Here is a 23,103-nt window from a genome sequence, read left to right as displayed (position 1 = left end):
CCCTCATCTTCTCCACTGTCAATTCATCTTCTCAGCTGGCTGTTAAGCTATGACCCAGCCCATGGGGCACCTGGGTGGCTCAGTTGGATAAGCGTCTGACTTTAGCTCAGGTCATGATCTTGCGGTTTGTGGGTTTGAGCCCGGCATCAGGCTCTGTGCTGACAGCTCAAAGCCTGGAGCCTGCTTTGGATTCTGTGTCTCTCCCTCTCTTTGCCCTTCCCATGCTCATGCTCTGTCTCTCAATAATAAATAAATGTTAAAAAAAAAATGCTATGACCCAGCCCAGGTACTCAGGCCGCCATTCCACCTATGCTCTGTGAGGCTGGAGTTGTGAGGTTAGAGGCCCTTTAAGGGACTGGGAAAGGAGGTGTCTGTGAGGCCAGGAATGATCTAGTATTAACTATTCTTTCCTTCTGGAATCCTCTCTCCTGGACTATTGTAACACTGTTTTCCAGGGTTCCACTCACCACTCCAGTTGCCCTGTTTCTGGATTCTTCTGTGGCACCCTGGGTTCAGACCTGGGTCTTTCAATCTGTTTACTTTTGAGGATAATAAATTCGTTTGCATGGCTTTAGTAGTTACCTCTACAGGAATAACCAGCAATTCAATTGTTGAATTGTCTCATCATTTGTGTGCTGGTCCAGTGTTGCCAATCGTTCACAGGATCCTTCATCTAAATGTTTTACTATCACCTTCATCTCAGCCAAAATTCAGCTTCTCAGTCTAAAGCATCCCTTCTTCCCAACTTTCCAGTATCTGAACTTCAATACCAACAGTGCACCTTACCTAAAGATCCTGATACTCTTCCTGCTCTTCTGTCCCTTGCTGTCAGATACAGGTGTACAGCACAGGCTTCAGATCAGGCTAACTTAGACTCATTCAAATCCCCACTCTACTACTTCCAAGCTCTGTGACTTATGTGACCTCAGGCAAGGCAACTGACCTCTCTCAGCTTCAGTTTCCATCCCATATACAGGTATATCTGTATATTTAATAGATACGATGTTCTTGACACCTAGTGGATATTCCTTAAATGGTTACTGGATTACTGTTACTAATATTTCTATCATTGAAACTTTCGTACCTCAGAGACCCGGATCTTCATTACCCCAGACCTGGGGTCCTTCTACACTCTCCCACCTGCCTCCAGGCTCATTCTTGCTAGTCATTCTGCATACTGCAACAAGGCTACCTTTCTTAAAAAACTAGTGTTCATTTTGATTTTTTACTTTGCTTTTCTGTTTGGAGTGTAATTATAACTACTGTAGTGTAAATGATGGAAAATAATTGCATATGTTAATAAATAAATAAATAAATGGGGGAAAAAAAACAAAAAACAAAAAAAATCCTGTAAAAAAAAAACAACTAGTGTTCAGTCTTAGGATATCCCTGATGAAAACCTTCAGGGTGTCCCAGTATCCTCAGGACAAAATTTCCACTCTTGGTCAGCACTGTCAGGCCCTATGCCTGACCAGACCCCTGATCCCAGAGCTTCCCCAGTTCATACAAACTTCTCCCCACTGTCATACAAACATAGCATGCCTATTACCTTTTGCCTATGTGGGTCTCTTTCGTGGAACGCCCTTCCTTAACGACCTCACCAGTGCATTCTACTCTCATTTTTCTTTCTTTGATTCCTAGCACCAGAAGGTACTCGGCCAATACTTACTGGATTGAACTAAAGATGGACAGTCCTATATCTCTATTTTCACCAAAGCCCTCTACATCTATTTTCACCAAAGCTTTGCTCAGGGAAGGCATAAAGAGATAAAGCAGATCACTTTATCTGAGAGGACTGGGGACTGGGGAGAATGGACTTCTAGGCCAGGAAGGCTAGGCATGGGGAAGAGAACACTGATGGGATTGGGAATGACCAAGCCTCCAACCTCAGGGGAAGGCAGGGAATCCTATCTGAGCCAAGTTAAGACAGTGGCCATCCTGTCTTCTGAGGCTCAACAACCAACCCAAAAAGCAAAGGGAGAAGGCAATACACCTGTTTTCACTGAAGGGTGGGAGCATGATTCTTTGAACTGAGAAAGAGGTAGCTTTTCTAGAGGGAAGAGGAAGCAGTGAGAAGGATGAAGTGGCCATCCCATGAACCCTATCCTAAGGGGCTATTAGAGATAAAACTGGTCATTCCTAGGATCTATGGGGGATGGAGTAAACATCCTCTGGAGCTCAGGAGATAAAGGATGCCATGGCATGGGACTCAACCCAGTGGGAGCTGTCCCATTCTTGTTTAGGGGAAGAAGCACCATTCCAGGGCCATTGAGGAAAGGGTGACTTGCTTCCCAAGGGCAGGGGGAGGGGGCTGCCAACTCTCAAGGCAAAAGGGATGGAGAGACCATCCCAAGGGCCACTGGGAACAAAACCTGTTCTCTGTCTCTGGCCAATGGCTGCAGAGTGGTCTTGCTACAGGCTAAGGAAAAGGTGCAAACGTCCCACGGGGTGAAGGAGGTAGGGTCAGCCATCACTAGGGGCCAAGGGCGTGGGGAGCAGGCCTGTCCTCGGTGAAGTAATTCAGCGACTGAGCCAGGAATTGATGGAAGGGGGCAGTCTGTTTCCCACCGCCAGGGGAGGGTCAAAGGGAATGAAATGATCTTCCCAAAGAGGCCAACGAGGATAAATAAGGTCGGTTACCCTTCCTTCGGGGACGATGGTATGGAACGGTCATCTTCCATAACTGAGGGGGGAGGGGTGGCCATATCTAGAGAGGTGGGTAGGCTGAGACCCTGTCCTCGTTGAGGTGACAAAGCAACCATTTCGTGGGGCCGATGGAGGTGGAGAGAATGGTTCCCCCAAGCTAAGGGGATAGGGTGGCCCAAAGGCGGGACCGTTACCCTTGGCTAGGAGATCGTGGGATCTCTCAGGCGGGTCGTTTCCGCCAAGCGGGCGGAGGCGGGCGAGCTGTCTGACAGCCCCTCCCCACAGCCCGGGACCCCGGGGGCGGAGCCTGTCCCAAGCTAGGCCAGAGGGCGGCCTCCTCTCACCTCCAGGGGCAGCGACTCCGCCATTGCATCCCAGCCGCCACCGCCCCCGTGCAAGGCTTTCTGGGAAGTGTAGTCTTACGGACTCTCGGGGGGGGGGAGGGAGGGTCTTGGGAAGGAAGTGGGGCCCCCACTTCCGTCACAGGTGTGACGATTTGGGTCTGCACCGGAAGTGCCTGTGCTGCCGATGTGGTACTTTTTGACCGCGGTTTCGGTCGCTCTCCCTTGTTTTCCTCTCTGGGTGTTTGCGTCGCGCCATGGCGGTAAGGAGGGCGGGTAGGGCGGGGTTCGCAATGGCCGAACATTCCCGGGGCGGGAGACAAAACAGAGGAAAGACATCAGGGGAAGCGGGTCAACCAGAGGGGGGCGCCATGAGGTGGCTGGACCGTACTAGAGCTAGAGAGCGGAATGGAGCTACTCAGGTGGATCGTGGTAGAAGTGGTGCGGGAGGGGAGTGAGCGTCAGTACCAGGCTGTACCAGACCTGGTTTGGTGGCGGGCGTCAGCCGAGATCTGGACTACTCCAGCAAACGCCGGACGCGCGCACCATTAATGCAGCGCCACTCAAGGGCCCTTGAAGGGGTTGTCAGTCTAAAACTGGACCTTACCAGGGGAACCAGGAGATACCAGCTTAGTGTTGGATTGTTCCGAGGTGAGCAGGAGGTGATCGTAGCTAAGAGGTGCAGCACAGATGGTGTCAGCCCTAAGCAGGATGGAATGGGGGAGAGATGGACATCCCAAGGGTTCTCCTAGATTGAGCACCATGGGGACCTGGGTTAGGTGCAGGAGTAATTCTGTTAGCTAATCAGCGTGGTGAGGAGAGTGAGGAGTACCCTGGCTGAGGAGGGCTCTGACAGCATCTTACCATCCCTCTGCAGCCCAAGGGTAAAGTGGGCACGAGAGGGAAGAAGCAGATATTTGAAGAGAACAGAGAGACTCTGAAGTTCTATTTGCGGATCATACTGGGAGCCAATGTAAGTGCTTTCCTTCTTGCTTCTGTGCCCACCCAAGGTCCCACAGTCTTCATTTCTGGGTGTGTGTGTGTGTGTGTGTGTGTGTGTGTGTGAGAGAGAGAGAGAGAGAGAGAGAGAGAGAGTGAGTGAGTGAGGGGGTGGTATGTGACAGACAGCCATGTGTAGTTTTCCAGAAGAAAACTACAATTAAAGAAATGAGAACAGATTCTGGCACAAATAAAGTGCTGAGTAGTCAAAACAAAACAAAACAAATAAAATGAGGGTTTGAGTCTCAGATGAACTTGAGCCCCTTCTTCGGATCCCAAATACACAGGGCCTTCTTTCCTGGGCTGACACGTCAGAGGGGAGCCTGGGTACTCAGACATGGGTAACAGACCCCTTTCCCCCACAACCCTATGAGAAACAAAACTTGTCTCTTTCCACAGCATGGCCTAACTCTTGGTCAGAGTCGAGGGAGACCCGTGGTTTAGGGTAGCTTTTGATCCCAGCCTGACCATATATCTGCTTACAGGCCATTTACTGTCTTGTGACCTTGGTGTTCTTCTACTCTTCTGCCTCATTTTGGGCCTGGGTAAGTGCCTCCTATCCTGGGGAGTGGGTGAGTGTATAGGGTTAGTGGCTGACCTTTGATACCATTCTTATTCTGCAGATGGCCCTGGGTTTTAGCCTGGCAGTATATGGGGCCAGCTACCACTCTATGAGCTCAATGGCACGGGCAGCCTTTTCTGAGGATGGGGCCCTGATGGATGGTGGAATGGACCTCAACATGGAGCAGGGCATGGCAGAGTGAGTGTCCCCCGCTGCCAGCCCAGGTGAGCGGCCCCAAGGCTGGGGTTTTGGGGCTCAGATAGCCCAAGACCCACAATTGCCTGCAACTTGAAAAGGGTAGAAGGGAGATGAACTGGGGCCCATCTACTTTTGGCCCTTGCAGCCTCCTTTCTATTCACAGGCACCTTAAGGATGTGATTCTACTGACAGCCATCGTGCAAGTGCTCAGCTGCTTCTCCCTCTACATCTGGTCCTTCTGGCTTCTGGTGCGTGGGTTGTAGGGCTCCCAGGAAGAGGCTGTGGCATCTAAACTTTGTTCTTTCATTTCCTGCACCTGGCTTCAAGTTACCTTTTCTGTCCTAGGCTCCGGGCCGGGCCCTTTACCTCCTGTGGGTGAATGTGCTGGGCCCTTGGTTCACAGCAGACAGTGGCACCCCAGCACCAGAGCACAATGAGAAACGGCAGCGCCGACAGGAGCGGCGGCAGATGAAGCGGTTATAGCCACTGACATTGTGGCCACAGGCTGCACGGTCCCCATGCCGGGAGCAAGGATGGCCTAGTCCAGCCCAAAAGCAGTCTAAGGTATAGGATTGTTGAATAAATGGCTCAGAATGTGGCTAATGTATGTGTGGGTGATAATGAGGACGAGGCAGGAAGAGCCAGTCCTTTGGTATTAGCCTCCTGCTACAGATTGAGTGTGGTAGAGACCTTCAAAGAAGGAAGAGAGTCTTGAATTGGCTAGGAAAACTTTATTATACTCCATGTATTCAGGGAGCTCATACAAGTACATATACACACACAAACACACAATTGCACACACAGCTAATACTGTTTAAGGCACTGTCCACACAGTGTCCCTGGGGTTGAGAAAAGACCCAGAGTTCTGCTCTGATTCCTCCTCACTCTCTAGTCTCTTGCCTTGCAGGCTGAGGCCTATCCATGTCCTAGAGGCAGTGTCTTCACACCTCCAGGCCAGGACCCTTGCTCAGTCCCAGTGCCTGCACCAGGTCCTCTCCGAGCCCGCTCTTCAATGTCCGTCTCACTGCAGGGACAGAGCAGGGTTAGAAGGGGTTGACGGGGTTAAGGCAGGTAGTGGGCATTTGGGGAGTACTCACAAGACTTGCGGTTGCCACGGGACCGCTTGCGTTCCCGAGCAGCTAAGGCACGAGGACTGCTCTTGGTCACTGACTGTACCAGCAAGTCCATGATCTCATCTGAAGTGTCACTGGGTAAACTGGAGCCTGGGGATTCTTCTGGGGGTGCAGTGGAGGGCCCCATTGCTGTAGGCATGACTGGGGAGGTGCTCTGGACCATGCCTGAGGGAGGCCAGATAGGGAAGTCAGGATAAGGTGACCCCAAAGCTCATTGCCCCCAGTGGCCATAGGTCCCACCTCTGCTGCGGCGGCCATGTGTGGTGTCCTCTGGCTTGCTGGTCAGCAGACTCTTCATGCTGGCATGACTGTCAGCATCACCCCGCCCTGGCCCACTGCCCACGGCCACTGGGACAGATGAGTTGCTGGGGACTTCCCCAGCCACACTGGAGAACTTTTCTGTCTGCAGAGGGGAGAAAAGGGTGAGCTAGGAGCAGGGGAAGGAAACCATGGGGGTGGCAGTCCAAACCTGGAAAAGGTACCCACCTCAGTGATCATGCGGCCCCGTGTCTTGTTGCGCTCACGGTACGTGGCCCGCTTTTGCTGCTGCTGTAACACCCGTTCCCGGCAAGTCCGATACTCCAGTGCGAACTCACGCAGCGTGTGGCAGAACTGCATGATGCGCACTTCACGGGCTGCCTGGGCCGTGTACCCCAGGTACAACAGGAAGGCATGGAACCTAGACAGGTTGGGGTGGGGAGGGATGGTTAAGTCCTGCTTAGGGTTGGAGGGATGGTGGTAGCAGCCCTGCCTTCTGCCCATGTCTCCACCTGTTGCAGACTCGGCGGTGCACTACCCGCAGCATGTCAACACGGCGACAACACTGGGCCAAGAAGTGCGTGAGGCGGGCACGCAGGGCTGGGGCCAGCTCATGTTTGGCAAAGTTCCGTAGACTCTCCTGAGCTGCCCGGCTCCGACGCTCCAACTGCCCCAGGTTCTCAGTCAGCTGCTCAAAGTCCACCTGAAAAGGCAGGGGGTATGCATGCTATCCCCCCACAGACAGGCATCACCTGAGGCTGTCTCTGTCAGGTCAACCAGTCTGGACCCTAGAGATAGAGAGAGCCAAGATCTGCCGCCTGCCCTCCAAAAGCTCACAGTCTAATCCAGGAAAGAGACAAGTCCATTTGATCTAATGGGGAGTGGAAAAGCTCTCTTGAAGAAGTGGTGGCTAAATGGAGACCCAAAGACAACAGGTGTAGCCAGGCCAATAGAGGGAAGAATGTTTCTGGCAGAGGACACAGCCCACACAAACAACTGTAGCTGAGCACACTGTGGCACAGCAGCCCAAACGGAGGAAAAGCCAGCCCCAGAAAGCAGCACTCCTCCTTGCCGTGGCTGGTCTTAGTCAAGCCTCTGGCTGGTGCTAACCTTGGCACAGCGAGTCAGAGCGGGTATTTCTGAGTAGAGGTCAGAGGAGTCAGGCCGGATCTGGATAACCAAGGAACAAAGATGGTGCAGCAGTGACTGCCGTCGCACTGTGTCTTTCACCTCTGACACCTTCTCCAGGTAGCTCAGCTCAAAGCCGCTGCTCTGAAAGGACCCCATCTGAGCCTGGGCCTGGCGGGCTCCAGAGCCCTGGCCCCCAGCCCTTGTGCATTTGCACTAACCTGGGAACCATTGAGGAAGTTGCCCACAGCCAACAGGGTGGCCAGGATACAGCGGAAGGTGGCGTTTTGTACCAGCTGTTCCATGCCCACTTTCAGATCAAATAGTGGCTCTGCAATTTCCTGGAGTGGGAGATAAGGGACTCTCAAACTACCTGGTCCTTGTGCTCTCCTGCCCCACTTCTGCCACACGCCATGACCTAAGTACCCGTTCCATGCTGTCATAGTCCAGCTTGAAGGCCCAGAGTTGTAGACGGGCAGCCAGGCTCCCAATGGAGGCAAGGGTCATCAGGAAATTCTCAGCTGGGCCCAGAGGTATGTCAGGATTGGCCAGTTGGGCCTCCTCAATCTTCTGCCGCTCCTCCTCCGTGGGCATCATAGTCAATAGTTTCTGAGGATGCAACCACCACCCTACATGTAGTCCCCTCAGTGCTGGCCTGAGGCCTCAGATGTTGGTCTTGCCTCATCCCTAGGTCACCTGGGGGATCCCCAGGGTCTGGGGAACTGCTCTGTAGAAATGCTAAGCCCCTGCCCACCACTGGAGGGACAGGAAAGGACCACTGACCAAAGGAGAGGGCCAGATCTCCCACCTCCCTGTCATACCCGTAGCTGGTATCCCTACCTCAATGCCATCCTTGCTGACAGCAAACTCATCAAAGTTGAGCAGGGCAGCCTTAATGACATGCACAGGTGGCAAGGTGGTTAGGCCAATGTTGATAGCGTTGCTACGTTTGGGGTCCAGCACTGTGGTCATTGTCCGGCGGCCCTCACCAGCTTTCTTTAAAGTTGGGAGAAGGGCAGTATAAGATTGGGAAAGGGACTAGCTGGGACAACAATCTATGAGGACACTCTAAAGCCCTTCTAAATATCCAGATGGTAGTGTCACCCCACAACCAAGGATGTGGAATTTGTAAGGCCTTGGAATGAGCTTAGATTCTAGTTAGGGCTAGAGCTCTGCTGATTTTTTGTTGAGAAACCTTAGATAAGACTTGATGCCTTTCTTTGCCTTGGTTTCCCCATGTGGGAAATGAGTGGCTGTCCCTAGCAGTTCAGACCCTTAAGTTCTGATTCCCTCCTCTTTCTGCTGGGGTTACCTTGCAGATGAGGGTGGGTTTACCTTGGAAGGCAGCACGTCCTTGGCACGGGACTCAAACAGGTGTTCCAGCCGGGCTGTGTCCACGGAGACAGGTTCCAGTGAGGCCCACAGGGTGGAGCAGGGCCCAAAGCGGCTCCCAGAGCCTTCATGACCCCCAGCCAGCTTTAGTTCCCGCCAGAAGAGTTTTACTGTCTTCCTCTTGGTGGGGAGGGCTAGGCCATCAGGTGCTGAGGGAGGAAGGGGAGTGGCCGGAGGTGGAGGTGGTGGGAGTGAGCCTTTGATAGGTGGGGGAGGCGGGGGTGGAGGAGGTGGGGCACCTCCAGAGAGCGCAGGCAGTAGGGGTGGAGGGGGTGGGACCCCTTTTCCAGCCTCCACAGCCTCCGTGTTCAACATGTCCTTGTCTTCATCCTCCCCCAAATCTGAGAAGTCCAGGTCTCCAATGCAGAGCTTAGGTACACGGATAGGGAATTCCTGAATGGGCTCAGCCTTGGGGCTTGTTGGGGCCAGTGGCTCCTTGGGCTCTGGCTCAAGGCTCTGCTGTGCCCGGAGCAGACTTCGGGGGGTAGGGCTCTGGGGTGTTCTGGGTGCAGGGCCTGGTTCTGGGGAGCCCCATAATTCCCGGGTATCTACAGAAAAGAAGTAGCTGTCAGTGTCATGTCCCCTGGAGCAAAAGGGCAGCATGAGTGGATTCTCCCCACCCACCTACTCACCTGGGTGTCCATCAGCCTCATCAGACATGGCCCCAGCCAATGTCTCTGCTCGGCCCTGGGCCAATGCAGCCTGCTTCTCTGTTTCTGCTGCCGCCACATTCTCCAGGAACCGGGCTCTGAGGGGAGGCACTTGTCAGTGAGGGTGTCTGACACACCCCAGCTCAGGGTGGTGTACATGCCTTGCTGGGCCCCTGGGCACTGCCCCAAATTGCAGGCACACACACACAGAACAATCCATGCACTAAGCAGACCCAGGACTTGCCCCCGAAGACCAGCACCTGTTTAGTTCTCCACATTGGGGGAGGGTCACTGCCAACCCAGCATTTCCAGGTCAACATATGGGGAGATGTTCTACTTAACAACTAACTTGCAACTTTGCTGCTATTCACATTCACTGTCTGATTCTAGACCCTTAGAACAGGGGAAGGGGATAGCTGTCCCAATGGGCACACCAGGCTGTCCCATGTCTGGTAGCTTCTGAGAGCTATGACCCATGTTTAGAAAAGGGCCTGGTAACAAGCATTCAGCTCAAGAGTTTCATGCTTTTCTGACTGAGCTACCACAACAGGCATTCAGTTTATGTTGGAATAATGAATGTGATCCAGTGTCTGTTTTTCTGGTTGAAGCTTGTTAAGGTGTCACTATTGGACCACTATGACCCCAGTAAATTGCTTCCTTGGTCCTTGGGTACAGAGGAGGGCTATGTATGGAAGAGGATGGGCCTGAGAGTCCCCCAGCTCTGGCTGCATGAGGCACATGGAACCCCCGCTGGGGGAAGCAATGCTGAAGCCCTGAGCACATGGCAGGCCTGGCAGACTGGCCTCTGTACTTACTCCAGCCTGGCCTGCTCAGTAGGGGACTGAGGGACAGGTGGGCTCTCAGGGGCCCTGGGTAGGAGGGATGAGAGGAAGAGATATGATGCCTGCTCCACTCCAAAGCCCAGTTGCTTGTACCCACACAGAGGTGGGCAGTAATATCAGGGGTTCCTTCCCAGCCCCAGTGGGAAGAGGAGGGGTGGGGGAGGCAAGACAAGTGGAGGAAACTGGAAATGGAGGGGAGAGACTAACATGAAGCAGGACAGGGGATAGCAAGAGACAAAGAACAAGAGCCAAGAGACAGTGAGAGAGAAACAAAGGAGAGGGGCAAGGAGATAGATGACAAAGTGGCAAAGACAGGTGGAATGCCAGAAAGAGATGAAGAGACAAGAAACAGGAGGAAGAGGTCCAATCAGAGCTGAACCTCACCCCCCAGCAGTCACTTACCAAACAGGAGCAGTTTGGTGAAGTCTGGAAAGAAAGAAAAAGCACGCATTTGGGCAGAGGAGTTTGGGCAGAGGAGGCGGAGGGCCTGTGGAGGGGCTCAGAGTGGAGGGACAGCTGGAGAGAGGACTCTAGGGTGGCCTCTATCTCCCTACTTACTTATAGATACTCCTCTCGCTGGAGCTGTCAGCTGAGGACCCCACAGAGATGGCAGGAAAGAGGTTCACTGAGGTAAGGAGGCCAGAAGCAGGGCCTGGGAAACTGGAGGTCAGGCCTGTCGACAGGGCAGGGCCAGTGGAGTAGGTGGAGATAACCGTTGAGGCAGGGCCTGCGGGACTGGAGGCAGGGCTTGTCAACAGACTTGGCCACTGCAGGCAGATCCGCCTCTCCCCAAGTGCTAGGGCAAGTTCTATCTTACCCAGGCTCCGTAGAGCGCAAAGGGCAGCCCCCTCCTTCTAGAGATCGGCGGCTCCTCTTGCCTTCCTCTGAAGAGGGCTTTCTGCGTTCCCGCCGCCCACCTGAAGCGGCTTCCTCCATGTCTCCATCCTCCAATCGCAGGGCACTCTAGTGGAGGTAGACCCAGATGTGAGCTGCTGGGACCTACATAGATAGGATGAGGTGCTGGTGAACAGCACCTCCTCCTTACCCTCCAGTTGTGCCCAGGTGGCCCAGCCCACCTCATAGAGCACAAGCTGTGTGCGCAGGTCCACATCAGTACCGGAGGTGCCCAAGTGGCGCTGGACCAGGGCCTCCATGCCCTGCTGCTCCAGTGCATCGGTCACATCATAGAAGGAGTCCTGGTCCGGGAGTGCTGCCAGTGTCTAGAGGGTGGGGATGGGAGGGCAAGGCTAAGGCTGATGGAGACTGGAAGTCAGGAGCCCAAGGGGTCCAGAAGTTGTACCTGGTTCCCCCCCATTCGGCCCTCCCCACCTTGTTGATGAGGGTGACTGTGTACACCAACAACTCAGGGTCAGCACCATTCTTCTCCTCCAGGATGGACACCAGATTGGCCCAAGGAAGAGAGCCTGATACACAGAAAAGGGAGCAGTCATGCAGGGACAGGTAGGAGAAAGGGCTCTGAGTGGGGGCGTGGGGGCGAGGGGGAAGAAAGAGTCTCTCACCCGTAGCGTTGGCCACAGAGTTGACCGCACGGATAAGCAGCGGTGCATTGTTCTCAGAGTATTCCACAAACACCAGCAGCAGCTTCAGGGCTGTCTTCACCACCAAGCGGGACTAGGGGGGAGGGGTCACCACATGAATAGGGCTTGGGCCAGACTTGTGCTAGCTCCTGGTGGGGAGGGGTGAGGGCTTCTGGGGCTGGACTCAGAGAGGAGAGTCGAGGCACAAAGACCCTGGCTCCAGACCCAGGTGTTAGAAGAGCCTCAGACTCATTCATTTCCAGCCCACTTTGCAGAAGAGGAGACTGAGGTTCAGAGAGAGGCAGTGGGAAAAGAATGCATGATTCTGTGAAGGGCCACTTACCATGCTGGCACATAGTGTATACAGCCACTGCACAGTCTCACTGTGGGCCACCACTCCCAGCATCCCATCCACAAAAAGCATCAGCTGGCCTAGTGCTGGGGACACAGAGATAAGAAGAGGTCAGTAAGGGGTCACCAAAGGCAGGGGTCATGAGGGAGGGGTTGGACTGACCTCGGAGGATGTAGCTCTGGTAGTTGTGGTCAGCAGCAGCACCCACGCGGATTAGGCAACTCAGCCCCTCTGAGTGCACAAATTCAGGCACCAGGTCCTTGTCCTCCTGGGGGCATCATGAGGGAATTTAAGCAGGGCTCAGGCTGGACACCCACCCCCAGCCCACTTCTGGGCCTCACCTGGAAGATCTGCTTTAGTGAGAAGAGGGAACGGCGGAGCTCAGGGCCACTGGAGCCATACAGCTTTTCTGCAAGGGGTAGGTGGGCATGGAAACCTCAAAGGGACACAACCCCTCACCAAAGAATATTCTAGTACTCTTGAACCCCCGACACCTCCTCCTCCACTCCCTGACTCTGGGCAACCCCCAATCTGATTTACTTGCAGCATCAGCCCTGGCCCTGAAAGGAGAGGTCAGGATAGGCATGGGAAGGGGCCACACATCCTGTCTCCCATGTGCCTTGTCTACTGTCCAGCATATGCTTGAAAGAAACTGAGCCAGCAGTGCTGGGGAGGGGCATTCCTGGACACGAATGTCCTCATACACTTACCCAAGATGGCATTGACCCTCACAGAGAGTTGAGTACGCAGGATAAGCGTAGGCTTTCGCCCTTTGCTGGAATCAAATAGCCTAGTCAGGAGTTTCCAGGTCATTCCTCAGGGTCCCTGCCCCTCACACCAAGGCAGCTAAAGACCACCCCACATGCCATCCTTGGCCCAACTCCCTCCTCTCCAACAGGAGGGTTTGTGCAAACATGGGTATCTCACGTATGTGGGAGATCACCCGCCCCCTCATGTCCCAGGCATCAGGTAACACTGGCCAGACCTTGGGATTCCCCTGGCACAGTCCTGTGGGGGTGGCAGGAGGTGACCCTCAGCCTAGGCTAGAGATCAGGTGTCTTAGCTGCTGACACCTGAGCCAGCCCCTGGTGGAGACAAGGGTAGGGGCCGGCCTTGCCTTCCTGGTCCCATCAGCTCTGACCTGATCTCTTCATAGAAGCCCTCCAGCATCTCCCGCTGCTCTTCCAGAGACAGCTCAGGGTCCAGGTAGTATCCAGAGGGAGACACTTGTAGGGCACAGTCCTCCAGCTGGGGGCAAAGGGAATAGCTGTTAGGGCTGGAAAGAAGTGGTAGGGATAGGTATGGAGACCCCATTACCTCCTACTCCCATTCAGAGAGCCAGCAGAGAGGCATACCACAGGGTGTGCACTGCAGCCATCCATTCCTTCAGTAGTCATTTCTCATGGGCCTACTTTGCGCGAAGCCCATCCACCTCTGGTGCCGGGCTTTCTTGCCCTTTGTTTGTGCTGTCTTCTGGCTACCACCTACCCATTCTGTATGTTTCAGATTAGGTAGTGCTTTTTTGGAACACTTTCCTGGACTCCTCTAGCCAATGCTATGCAACCCGTTTCACCCCATGGGCATAGCTCCCATGTGTGAGACCTTGCACACAGCATTATAATATCCTAGACACTAGTCTCCTTCCCCACTAACCATGGGTTCTCTGGGTTCAGGCAGCATGTCTGTCTTGCCCCATGCTATATCTACAGAACCTAGCACAGCAGTTGGCTCACAGTAAGTGCTCACTAAACACTGTTGAGCTCATGAACATGAATAAGGAAAGGGAATAGAGAGAAGATGGGAGGAAGTTCCTGCCTTTGAGGAAGTTCACAGCCTTGGGAGTGATGATAAGCTACATCCATTCCACAAAGCATTCAAGCCCAGGGAGAAAGTGTTAAGAACATTGGTGCAAACCCAGCTGGATGGAAGGAGTATGTGTATGGTATGTGTGTCTCCCTGAATTGAGACAGTGAGGAAGAGTGAGTAATCCATAGGCTATCAGTCCCTTCAGGCCTCAGAGTCTTTGCCCTGCCCCAAGTGAGCTAGACCTCAGAGGCCTCCAAGGGGCCTACTAAAAACCAGGTTTTAGGGTCTGACTCTATCAGTCTATAGCAGGTCCCTGAAACCTGCATTGTAGAAGGCACCTGTAGAAAAGTGACTCCTGAGAGTCTGAGGGCAGCACTGTGCCTCTCCCAGACACCTACCCCATAGCACAGAGCCAGTATGCTGGGTTCAGCAAAGTCCCCTTGTATTGAGTGGCCCTGCTCCTTGAGTTGCCAAGACCCAGGGAGAGCCCACCTTTGGAGAAGCAGGGTGTTTTCTGATTTCCATCTTACTGGGAAAATCAATCCCAATATCTGTCCCACTGTTCTGTCAGCACTGCCCTGCTCTGGGCCCAGTCCAAGGGCTTCCAGCTGCTGTTGGTCCCCTGGGAGAAAGGGAGTCCAACTCCTACCCCTACCCCTGTTTCTGCTTTGCACCCCTGCTCATGTCTGAGAAACTGACCTAGCTCCTTCCTGGCAGTTCAGCCTGTGAGGCCCTTGGGTGACACCCCCTCTCCCCCTCACCCCTCTTGCCTCGCCTGGGACATGGGACATAGGACAAACACTCCAGCCCGTTCTCTGTCCCACTTCCTGCCTGGCTGCCTGCCCTCCCTTGGGCGCCTTGGGCGGGCCTGGCCTCTCTCCCCTCCCTGGGAGCAGAGTCATCTTCTCCAGGGCCTAGTAGGAACAGGCCTGAGGTGGGGTGGCAAGGCCCCAGGCATGGGGTACTTCATCTTGGGCCAGCTCAGCTGAAGACAGCCCCACATTTCTCCTGATCCCTCTTCCCACATGGTGACTCAGCAGTCTACCCACTCCACACCCATCCAGGCATAAATGCGTCTCCTCTCACCTTGGATTAGAGAATTCTGGGACCCTAGTGAAACGTATCCACACACCCTGCCACAGCCCCAAAGCAACAAACCCCTTCAGGGATCTCCCAAATCACACATAAAGAATAGCTCCTTCATGCAAACATTCATGAACCAGGCTGATTTTAGGTGTTGAGGACATAGTGGGGAGGCTAGCTGGGGAGGCAGGCAGACTTGCTTCAGAAAAAGCCCACAAGTAGGTGCCTGGGTGGCTCAGTCAAGTATCCAATTTGATTTCAGCTCAGGTCATGATCTCATAGTTTGTGGGATTGAGCCCCATCAGGCCCTGCACTAACAGTGTGAAGCCGACTTGGGATTTTCTCTGTCCTCCCTCTCTGTCCCTTCCCCATGCTCGTGCTCTCTCTCTCAAAATAAATAAATAAACAAACATTTAAAAAAAGAAAAAGACCACAAATAAATATAGAAGCACAACTGCCATGAGTACTAAGAAACGAGAGGGGCAGAATGCCATAAAGGCAAATACTGGAGGTGACTAGATTATGCCTGGTATGTACTTCCACACCCAGGTTTATGATGTGTGTGTGTGTGTGTGTGTGTGTGTGTGTGTGTGTGTACAGAAAGCTCGGATCCAGAAGAATCTTTTCCCCTCCCGCAAGCACACTTGCATGGTGTAATCCCATATGAGCAGAGAATGGGCCTCTCCTTCCAGGATGCCTGCATCTATTTGGGGTAGGGTCCTGAAGGCCAAGTGCTCTACCACCCAGGCTCCTCAGATAAGCAGATTTAACCCCTTTCCCTCCGTGGTGGCAGCAGTGGCCTCCCTAGCCACTTTACTTGTCTTATTCTTCCAGGGCCCCATTTCTAGGAAGAAGTCCAGAGGTAACAGCCAGCCCAAAGCCTCCAGGTTGGTGCCCCCAACCCCAATCTAGTTGCCTGTCCCGGATAGAGATGGGGTGGGGTAGGCTAGGATAGCAAAGAATAGAGACTTCCTGTCAGCTGGGTGGTACTTGTCCCTCACACCCCTGCCCCCTTCTTCAGGTCACCCTTCTGAGAGCCAAACCTCTGGGGCTTGTTTTTCACACCCTGGGGCTGGGCCAGGCCAGGCCAGAGTAAGCCTGAACCCTGGTTCCTGCTGACAGTGATTGGGGTCAGCATAGGGCCAGGGTGGCTCATATCCTTGACTCCCTTCTGGCTTTTCTCTTTCATGCTTCTCTCTGTCTGTCTTAGACTGGCGTCCTCTCCATTCTTCCCAGGCTCAGACCCTCCCTTCAGCATACAGCCCACTTTTTCTTGGTTCTCTGGGCCGAAGCTTTTCTGGCAGCCTAAATCGGCTTGTTACATATGATTTTAAATGGAGGGTCAAACTTAAGGGACCATAGTGTCTACTCCCCAATATTTTTCATAAGTGCAAATCAGGCAAGAATAATCACGCCAGGGGCAGGGAAAGAAGATGGAGAAGAGGGCAGAATTATATGCTGAAGGACTTCTATTTTAGGAAGTAATTTTGCTGCTTTTTTCTTCTGCTTTCCTCTAAGCAGGCTGGCCCAATCAGAGAAACCCTAGATCTCAGGGTCATGATTTGACCTCCATTTGGGCATAGAGGTCACTTAAATAATAACTAACTAATGAACAAAATAAATTTTAAACATGAGAGAGACCCTGTGCTCTAACAACCCTCCTTCTCGTTATCTTGGGTTTCCAACTAGATCATGACCTCCTCGATGAGACACTATGGATAGACCTTGCGGAGGGAAACCCGTATTAGTTACGCCTCCTCTGTGTCATGTACTAGGTTGCCTAGTTGTTTGAGTCTTCTGATAGTCCTTTTTTTAAATGTTTATTTATTTTGAGAGAGAGAGAAGGAGCGTGAGCATGTGCATACAGGCACATGCAAGGAGTAGCAGTGAGGAGAGAGAGAATCCTAAGCAGGCTCCACTGTCAGCGCAGAGCCTGACACAGGGCTAGATCTCAGGAATTGTGAGATCATGACCTGAGCCAAAATCAAGAGTAGGATGCCTGGGGCACCTGGGTGGCTCAGTCAGGTAAGCATCTGACTTCAGCTCAGGTCATGATCTCATGGTTTGTGAGTTCAAGCCCCTTTTCAGGCTCTGTGCTGACAGCTCAGAGCCTGGAGCCTGCTTCAGACTCTGTGTCTCCCTCTCTCTCTGACCTTCCCCTTCTCTGTCTCTGTCTCTCTCTCTCAAAAATAAATATTTTTAAAAATAAAGAAAAAGTCAGATGCCTAACTGACTAAGCAATCTAGGTACCCCTAATTCTTTTTTGTTTGTTTGTTTGTTTGTTTTATTTACTTAAGTAACCTCTGCACCCACCATGGGGCTCAAATTTATGACCCTAAGATCAAGAGTCACATACTCTTAAAACTGAGCCAGTCAAGCTCCCCCTTTCCTGATAATCCTTTTACAAGTAACGAAACCAAAGCTCAGAACCTCAGTGAATATACCCCAGGCGGCACAACCAGGAATGGAACCAGGGCTAACTGAACTAGATCTTGGGTGGATGGACTTTGGAAATGCTCCAGGAAACCCTGGAGGGCAGGTGAAGGGAGGGCTGGAGCCTGTAGTGTTGTCAAGGGCTAAAGACCACCCCTCAGCTTTCTGGATTCTATAAATACCCCAAACTGGCCCTCAAGTTGTAGCAAGCAAAGGAACACAAATGAACATACACGCCATACATGTCACACACACCAAGGTAACAGTGCCAAAATCTGCAAGGACCTAAGTCCTAAGGTCACTCACCAAGCTGCAGCCCAAGCTCCCTAGCCCAGAATGACCAGTAAATTGGACATGGTGGTCCCAGGGAAAGCTGGGAGAAGCCCATGATCCATGCCCACATCCCAATCTTTGAGTATCCCCAAAAGACCTCAATATCAGGGGATTAAAGGACTCAGTTCATCACCAGAGCACCCCATCTTACCCTTAAGAATCCTGTGGGACCCCTCCAGTTGGTCCCTGTCCCAGCAGGTCAGGTTCACACTTTAGCCCCCTTGCAACAACTGCTCCTGAGGGGGTAAACTGAGGCTGGAGTAGGGAGGGTGTAAGGTCAGGAAACATTCCAGGACAGTGTCACCCCTGTCCTCCTTTAATCTTTAGCCACAGCTGGGGGAACAAGAGTTACTGGTGACAGATTTCTAGGGCTATCCCTGCTGCTAGACGCAGGGGGCTACTCTGACCTCTGCATCAGGGACAGAGCAGCATTCAGGTCCCTCTGCCCAGAGCCCATGGAGAAGTCAGTGCTATCTCAGATATGGCAGGGCCTTTAGGTGTCAGAGAGGGGCTCCTGAGGCATTTCCCAGAAGACCAAAAGGTACCAGAGATCTGGGTAGAGATGAAATCCAGGGCCAGAGGGCCAGAGGGCCAGGTTCTCCCCTGGGCAGGGGCAGGTCCCTGGACTGGGAGAGGCTAGCAACCCAGGGAAGACAGATACTCCTGAATTCCCCAGGGGATACCTGGCATAGCCCAAGGCATTGCCAGGACCCTCTCCACCCCCCCTCCACCAACCCCCTTCCCAAGGCCAGGAGATGAGTCAGAGGCTGTGGCTAGGAGCTTCCTCCTAGACTAGGAGGAAATGAGCAAGGCTTTCTCAGATCTGAAAGCTCTAAACAGTTTAAAAAGGAAGCCCCCAGGGGAACTCTAGTGGCTAGGCCCAGCCCAGTGGGTGTGGGGTGGAGCTCCAGAGAGAAAGTGGGCTGGGCCTTTGTGCTTTCCCAGGGAGGAAACAGGGTCTGCAGGGATGATGAAGGTCAGTGCCCAGAGTGGGAGGGCAGATGTCCACTTGGCTGTGTCCTGTTCCCCTACTAGACAAATGTACAGAAGATAAAGCATTGAGTAGATAGAGGGCCCCTCCCTTTTATTTCTGCTCTAGGCCTAGGATGGGAATGCCTGGGTTTCTGGGCCACCTTTCCCCTCTAAGGGCTATCTAGGCAGGCTTGAGTTGTGTCTGTGCCCCTGGGGCACACACTTATAGGACTTGGGGAGGAACCAGCTGTTGACATTTCCTGCAAGGAGGAGCCCTGCTCCCCCCTCTCAGTTCTCTGATGTCCCTGCCCCTACCCTATTCTCAGGCCTTCTTCCTTCAGCCTTCTATTCTGGGGCTGTGGTCACAGTTTATATTTGGGATGAACATATCACAGTGTATCTAACCATTCCTGGCAAAGCTTCCAGCCCCAGGGAGTCCTGGCTACAGGCACAGTAGTAACCCAGTGTGCCCACAAGCATATCCTGCCTGTGCCCTCAGGTACCCTAAGTGGGATCCTAAAAGTGGGGAGACCAGGAATGTCTGAGCTGGGGGATACTTGACACGCTCTCTACCTGAACTCAGTAGTGTCCTTAGCTAGGGAGCACAGAACAGAGGGCAGGACACTTGGTGCAGTAGGGAGATGGTCCCTAATTGAGAGGAAGAAGCAAGAGGTGGTTCTTTTCTGTCCCTGACCTCCAAAATCTGCCCCTAATTGGGAAGAGGGATTATAGGGCTAAACCCTGTCCTAGAGTAGCGGTAGAAGGAATACTGTTCTCCGTAATGCCCCAGGCTTATTTCAGCACCAGGGGCTCCTCAAGTCTGAAGGCCGGAACCTGGCCTCAATTTAGCACCCCTCTCTCTCCAGTGCCCATCCTGAATTGAAGGTGACCTCGGACTGGATGTGCTTTTTCCAGGCCCACCTCGGTTCCCCGCTTTGAACAGGACAGAACAAAAAACGGTTGCATCAAAACTCTATAAAGTGGGCAGTGTGCTGCAACCTTCAAGCCGTGGCCTTGAAGCTCGGGCTCTGCCCGGACACGCGCCACTCCCCAGGGCCAATAATCTCACCAACTCTCCCGCCCGCGCTCAGAGGAGGGGCTGGCCTGCAGAGCAAGGAATGCAGTCTGGGGGCCCGGCGCCCGGGGCACATTCCAAGGGAGACCCCGGGCCCAGGGGGCAAGTTTGCGCAATTCGCCCCTTAGCTAAGGCTGAGAGCAAGGGAGGACACCCCCCACCAACTCCCTCTTCTTTTCCTCACCACTCGGTGAGGGCTGGCTGGCGGGGAACCCTGGGGGGTGGTAGTGCAACTCCCAGAGTCCTGGCCCGGAAACCCAGCGCGCCGGAAAGAGCTGCCTGCGGGGCGCTGAGCTCAGGGAGCCGGAGGGGAGGTAGGGCCAACCATCTGGAAAACGGCTTCTAGCAGCACTGTCGGCTCCGGTACGCAGGCAAACTAGGGCAGGCCAGCGGTTTAAAATTAGCCCGGCCCGCAGCAACCCTTCTACCCGTGGGCCGGTGATGGTGGGGGCGGTGACTCAAGGGCTTTTCCACCAGTGCAGCCACTGGCTCTCGGCGTGTCCCGGGCCGGGCCGCTTCCCGGGGACTCCCCGCACTCCAGAAGTCTCTCTTCTACTGGCGGACTCTTGAGCCGGGCCCCCACCTACAGGAGCAGGACCCAATCCAGCCAACAGAAACCGCTCGAAGCTTTTGCCACCCCCAGTGGCCCGCCCCGGGTCCGCCCCTCCTCTTGGTCCCGCTCCGCCTCACCTGAAGCAGGTGGAAGTGGTCCTTTCCCAGCTCCGAAATCCTTGTCCTCTACCACCCCAAAATCTACCGTCACCTTATCCAGATCGGTTACCCTGGCAGACAGGCAGTGAATGGACCCCGGACACCTCCCCAGGTGGGCCTCACTTCGAAGTGGCACAGACAACAAGCTCCCACGTACCTTCTTCAGCTTCCCTCAACTTGAGAGGCGTCCCGCGAAAGTGAGGCAACTTGGACCTTAGGTTCCCAGCCCAAGACTTTCCCGCAGGAACGCACCCACTCCCGCCCCTCCCCGAGGGGTACTCCCAAAGCATTTCATGGCGCCGACTATGAACCTCTGATCACCCCAATCTTTCTTTAGGCCCCCTCACCTTCAGCGGCGCCGCCAACAGGCGATGCAGCGTGGGTATCTGCGCAGTCAGGGGCAGCGCCCCGTCCAGGCTACAGGTGGGGGCTCGGCGCGGCTCCGGGAAGTTGGCACATGCGAAGGGGTCGGTGTCTTCCAAGTACTGCACCCGCACGGTCACCACTGATACCGGGTCCCCATCTCCGCGGTCTTCCTCGCCCGCCATAGTTCTGTCACTGGCTCGCGCCGTGCGCGTCCGGGAAGACCTCAGTCCCGCCGCAGCGTCTACACAACTAGCTCGGCTGTCTGGGCCGGGCCGGACCGGACGCTGTTGAGGAGAGGGGGAGGAGGCGGGGCCGAGGAAGGAGGTGGAGCTAAGAGAAGTCCCCGAGCACGCTGCTAGGGGCTACGACTGCCGGAGGCGGGGCTTGTCGCCAGCCAGTCAGAGGGCGCATTCAGGATCCCGTTAGTTCACTGGCTCTGCCGGCGGGAAAACCCAAGCTCGCGCTCAGCCTTCAAGAGCGCGCGCTGGTCGGGGAGGCTTTCTTTGGGTTTGGGGGCGTTGAGGCTGCCCTCTGGTCGAAGGTTTCTTCGGACAGGGGTGGTGGGAACTTCTTCAGATAGTAGCCAGCCAGGTCTCCCTGGGTTTAGGGACGAGATGGCCCTGATACCTTCAGTTTAAGGGATGAAATGGATGGGATTCCGTTATTTGGGGAAAGTATGGAGATGGATCCCTTTCAGTTTGGAGCAAGAAGTGAAAATAGATTCCACTCAGCTTGAAGGAAGAGGTGGGACTATTTCCCTTTAGTTGGGGTAAGAAGGGGATGGATGCCCCTCAGCTCTGGGAGAATGATGTGATGACTCAGTTTTAGTGGGGAGGTAGAACATGTTTTACCTCAGTTTGGGCGAAGAAGTGGGATGGTTGCTTCTCAGCTTGAAAATGGACACGGTCCTCATTTTGGGGCGAGATTAGCCGCATACCCCCTCAGGATTGGGGAAAAGGTGAGTGGATCCCTGTTAGTTTGAAGGGAATCGATAAGCTGGGTTTTCCATAGGTTAGCGAAAGAAGATACGTTCCCTTCAGTTTCAAGAAAAAGGTGAGGAGACTTTCTTGTAGTTTGACGTAGAGTGTGGCCGGGTGCTCCTTGGTTTCAGAGATAAGGAGGAACAGCTTTCTTTTCAGCCTGGAATGAGAGCTGGGCGTAGTCTAGGCCTTGGAGTTTCTGGGGACTTGGAAGACAGCGCTGTCCATCACGGCTTTCTGGGCGAGCCCAGTGCGCGTGCGCAGCTCCGTTCTGGGCGGGGGCCCTAGGGGGTCCTAGACTCCGCAGGGCGGCGGCGCACTGCCACCTGCCGTCTGCAAGGGGCAGCGTCGGGGCCCGAGCCCTTGGTAACAGCCTCGGGTCTGCACTCACGGTGGGCGCCCCTCCTGGATCCCGCCCCCTCTCCCCCCCCCCCGCCCCCCGCAGATCCCTACCCTTCCCCTGCGGGGTGCAGCCTTGGGCGGGTGGGACTCGGTAGTGCCCCTGGAGGGCTGTGGCCGCTTACCGTTCTAAGGCCGGGTCGGAGGAGCTTTGAGGAAGGTTTGAAGGAGCGGACTCGAAGGAATAGGTTTCGGGACTTGGGGGAGAGCTGCACTGGGGGATTTCCAGAGCGGAGACTGATTTAGTTGAGGAGGAGTAGGGGTCCAGAGTCCGGGCGCCCGGAGCACGGTCTCGGAGTCCGGACCCGGCTTGGGGGTTTCGGAGCCAGGATTGGGGGGAGCGGGCCCCACGTGCTCGTGACGCGGGGGCGGCCGGTAGGCGCGGCGGCGACGCGAGGCCGGCGGCCGTGCGGTGCCGGGAGGGCGGCTAGGCAGTCTGCAGGATGCTGCGCGCGGCACTGCAGCTGCTCTGGCTGCCCCTGGCGGGGGCGGCCACAACCGAAGAGCCCACCCAGGAGCCGGGGTCGCCCGGCGAGCCTCCTCCAGGGCTGGCGCTCTTCCGCTGGCAGTGGCACGAGGTGGAGGCGCCCTACCTGGTAGCCCTGTGGATCCTGGTGGCCAGCCTGGCCAAAATAGGTGAGTGCGTCTGTGCGAGCGTCAGGCCGGTGCTGGCAGCGGACCCGCCCCCAACCCCTAGTCCCCAGATCTGGGCCGGCTTCTTGCACAGTGCCAGCCAGGACTCAGGTTCTGATTCCACAAATCCGGGCTCTTTCAGAGTTCCTGCGCTCTCTCTTGTAGCTCTGCCTCCTCCCCTTCCCGCGGGGGAAGTCTGAGGCTGCCCTTGCTCTCTCCAGCCTCATCCCTAGACTCCTTTGCCTCTCTGCCCTCTCCCCCCCGCCCCCCCCC

General features: G+C 54.6%; 5 protein-coding genes across 11 annotated transcripts in view; 3 read left to right on the top strand and 2 right to left on the bottom strand.

Annotated features, from left to right (window-relative positions):
• The window catches only part of EXOC3L1 (exocyst complex component 3 like 1), a 35,094-nt gene extending 32,072 nt beyond the window's left edge, over positions 1-3,022 (bottom strand). The window contains exon 1 of the mRNA XM_029924970.1: positions 2,991-3,022. The gene's annotated coding sequence lies outside the window, so the exon portion shown is untranslated. The remainder of the gene's footprint in view (positions 1-2,990) is intronic.
• Positions 3,023-3,140: 118 nt separating this feature from the next.
• Positions 3,141-5,344, top strand: TMEM208 (transmembrane protein 208). Its single transcript, XM_029925410.1, has 6 exons — positions 3,141-3,250; positions 3,865-3,960; positions 4,472-4,531; positions 4,610-4,746; positions 4,910-4,994; positions 5,092-5,344. The coding sequence occupies exons 1-6, from the start codon at positions 3,245-3,247 to the stop codon at positions 5,227-5,229; spliced, it is 522 nt and encodes a 173-aa protein (XP_029781270.1). The 5' UTR covers positions 3,141-3,244; the 3' UTR covers positions 5,230-5,344.
• A 113-nt stretch (positions 5,345-5,457) lies between these two features.
• On the bottom strand, positions 5,458-21,117 carry FHOD1 (formin homology 2 domain containing 1). Of its 7 annotated transcripts, XM_029925402.1 has the most exons (24): positions 20,800-21,117; positions 13,181-13,287; positions 12,750-12,814; positions 12,381-12,448; positions 12,202-12,307; positions 12,031-12,125; positions 11,670-11,781; positions 11,479-11,573; positions 11,226-11,369; positions 10,967-11,112; positions 10,708-10,884; positions 10,552-10,575; positions 10,123-10,176; positions 9,290-9,405; positions 8,601-9,205; positions 8,106-8,261; positions 7,692-7,874; positions 7,487-7,606; positions 7,248-7,409; positions 6,650-6,840; positions 6,366-6,558; positions 6,120-6,282; positions 5,844-6,044; positions 5,458-5,770 (listed from the first exon to the last, which is right to left on the bottom strand). In XM_029925402.1, exons 1-24 carry the CDS (start codon positions 20,998-21,000, stop codon positions 5,688-5,690), a joined length of 3,567 nt encoding a protein of 1,188 aa, XP_029781262.1. In that variant the 5' UTR covers positions 21,001-21,117; the 3' UTR covers positions 5,458-5,687. The 7 variants fall into 7 exon arrangements, with proteins under 7 accessions (XP_029781262.1, XP_029781260.1, XP_029781261.1 ...); XM_029925400.1 differs by lacking the exons at positions 10,123-10,176; positions 10,552-10,575 and adding an exon at positions 17,846-17,949 and having other exon boundaries at positions 20,800-20,889; XM_029925401.1 differs by lacking the exons at positions 10,123-10,176; positions 10,552-10,575 and adding an exon at positions 17,846-17,930 and having other exon boundaries at positions 20,800-20,889.
• PLEKHG4 (pleckstrin homology and RhoGEF domain containing G4) overlaps positions 11,177-23,103 on the top strand; it is a 46,198-nt gene continuing 34,271 nt past the window's right edge. Inside the window, exon 1 of the mRNA XM_029925411.1 lies at positions 11,177-11,610. The gene's annotated coding sequence lies outside the window, so the exon portion shown is untranslated. The remainder of the gene's footprint in view (positions 11,611-23,103) is intronic.
• Positions 22,255-23,103, top strand: part of SLC9A5 (solute carrier family 9 member A5) — a 19,567-nt gene continuing 18,718 nt past the window's right edge. Inside the window, exon 1 of the mRNA XM_029925408.1 lies at positions 22,255-22,833. Coding sequence (XP_029781268.1) covers positions 22,641-22,833 — 193 coding nt within the window. The 5' untranslated portion in view covers positions 22,255-22,640. The remainder of the gene's footprint in view (positions 22,834-23,103) is intronic.

This window comes from Suricata suricatta, chromosome 16 (genome assembly GCF_006229205.1).
Source record: "Suricata suricatta isolate VVHF042 chromosome 16, meerkat_22Aug2017_6uvM2_HiC, whole genome shotgun sequence".
Classification (NCBI taxonomy): Eukaryota; Metazoa; Chordata; class Mammalia; order Carnivora; family Herpestidae; genus Suricata; species Suricata suricatta.
The sequence above is the reverse complement of the archived record's forward strand: the minus strand, read 5'-3'. Positions and strand labels throughout refer to the sequence as shown.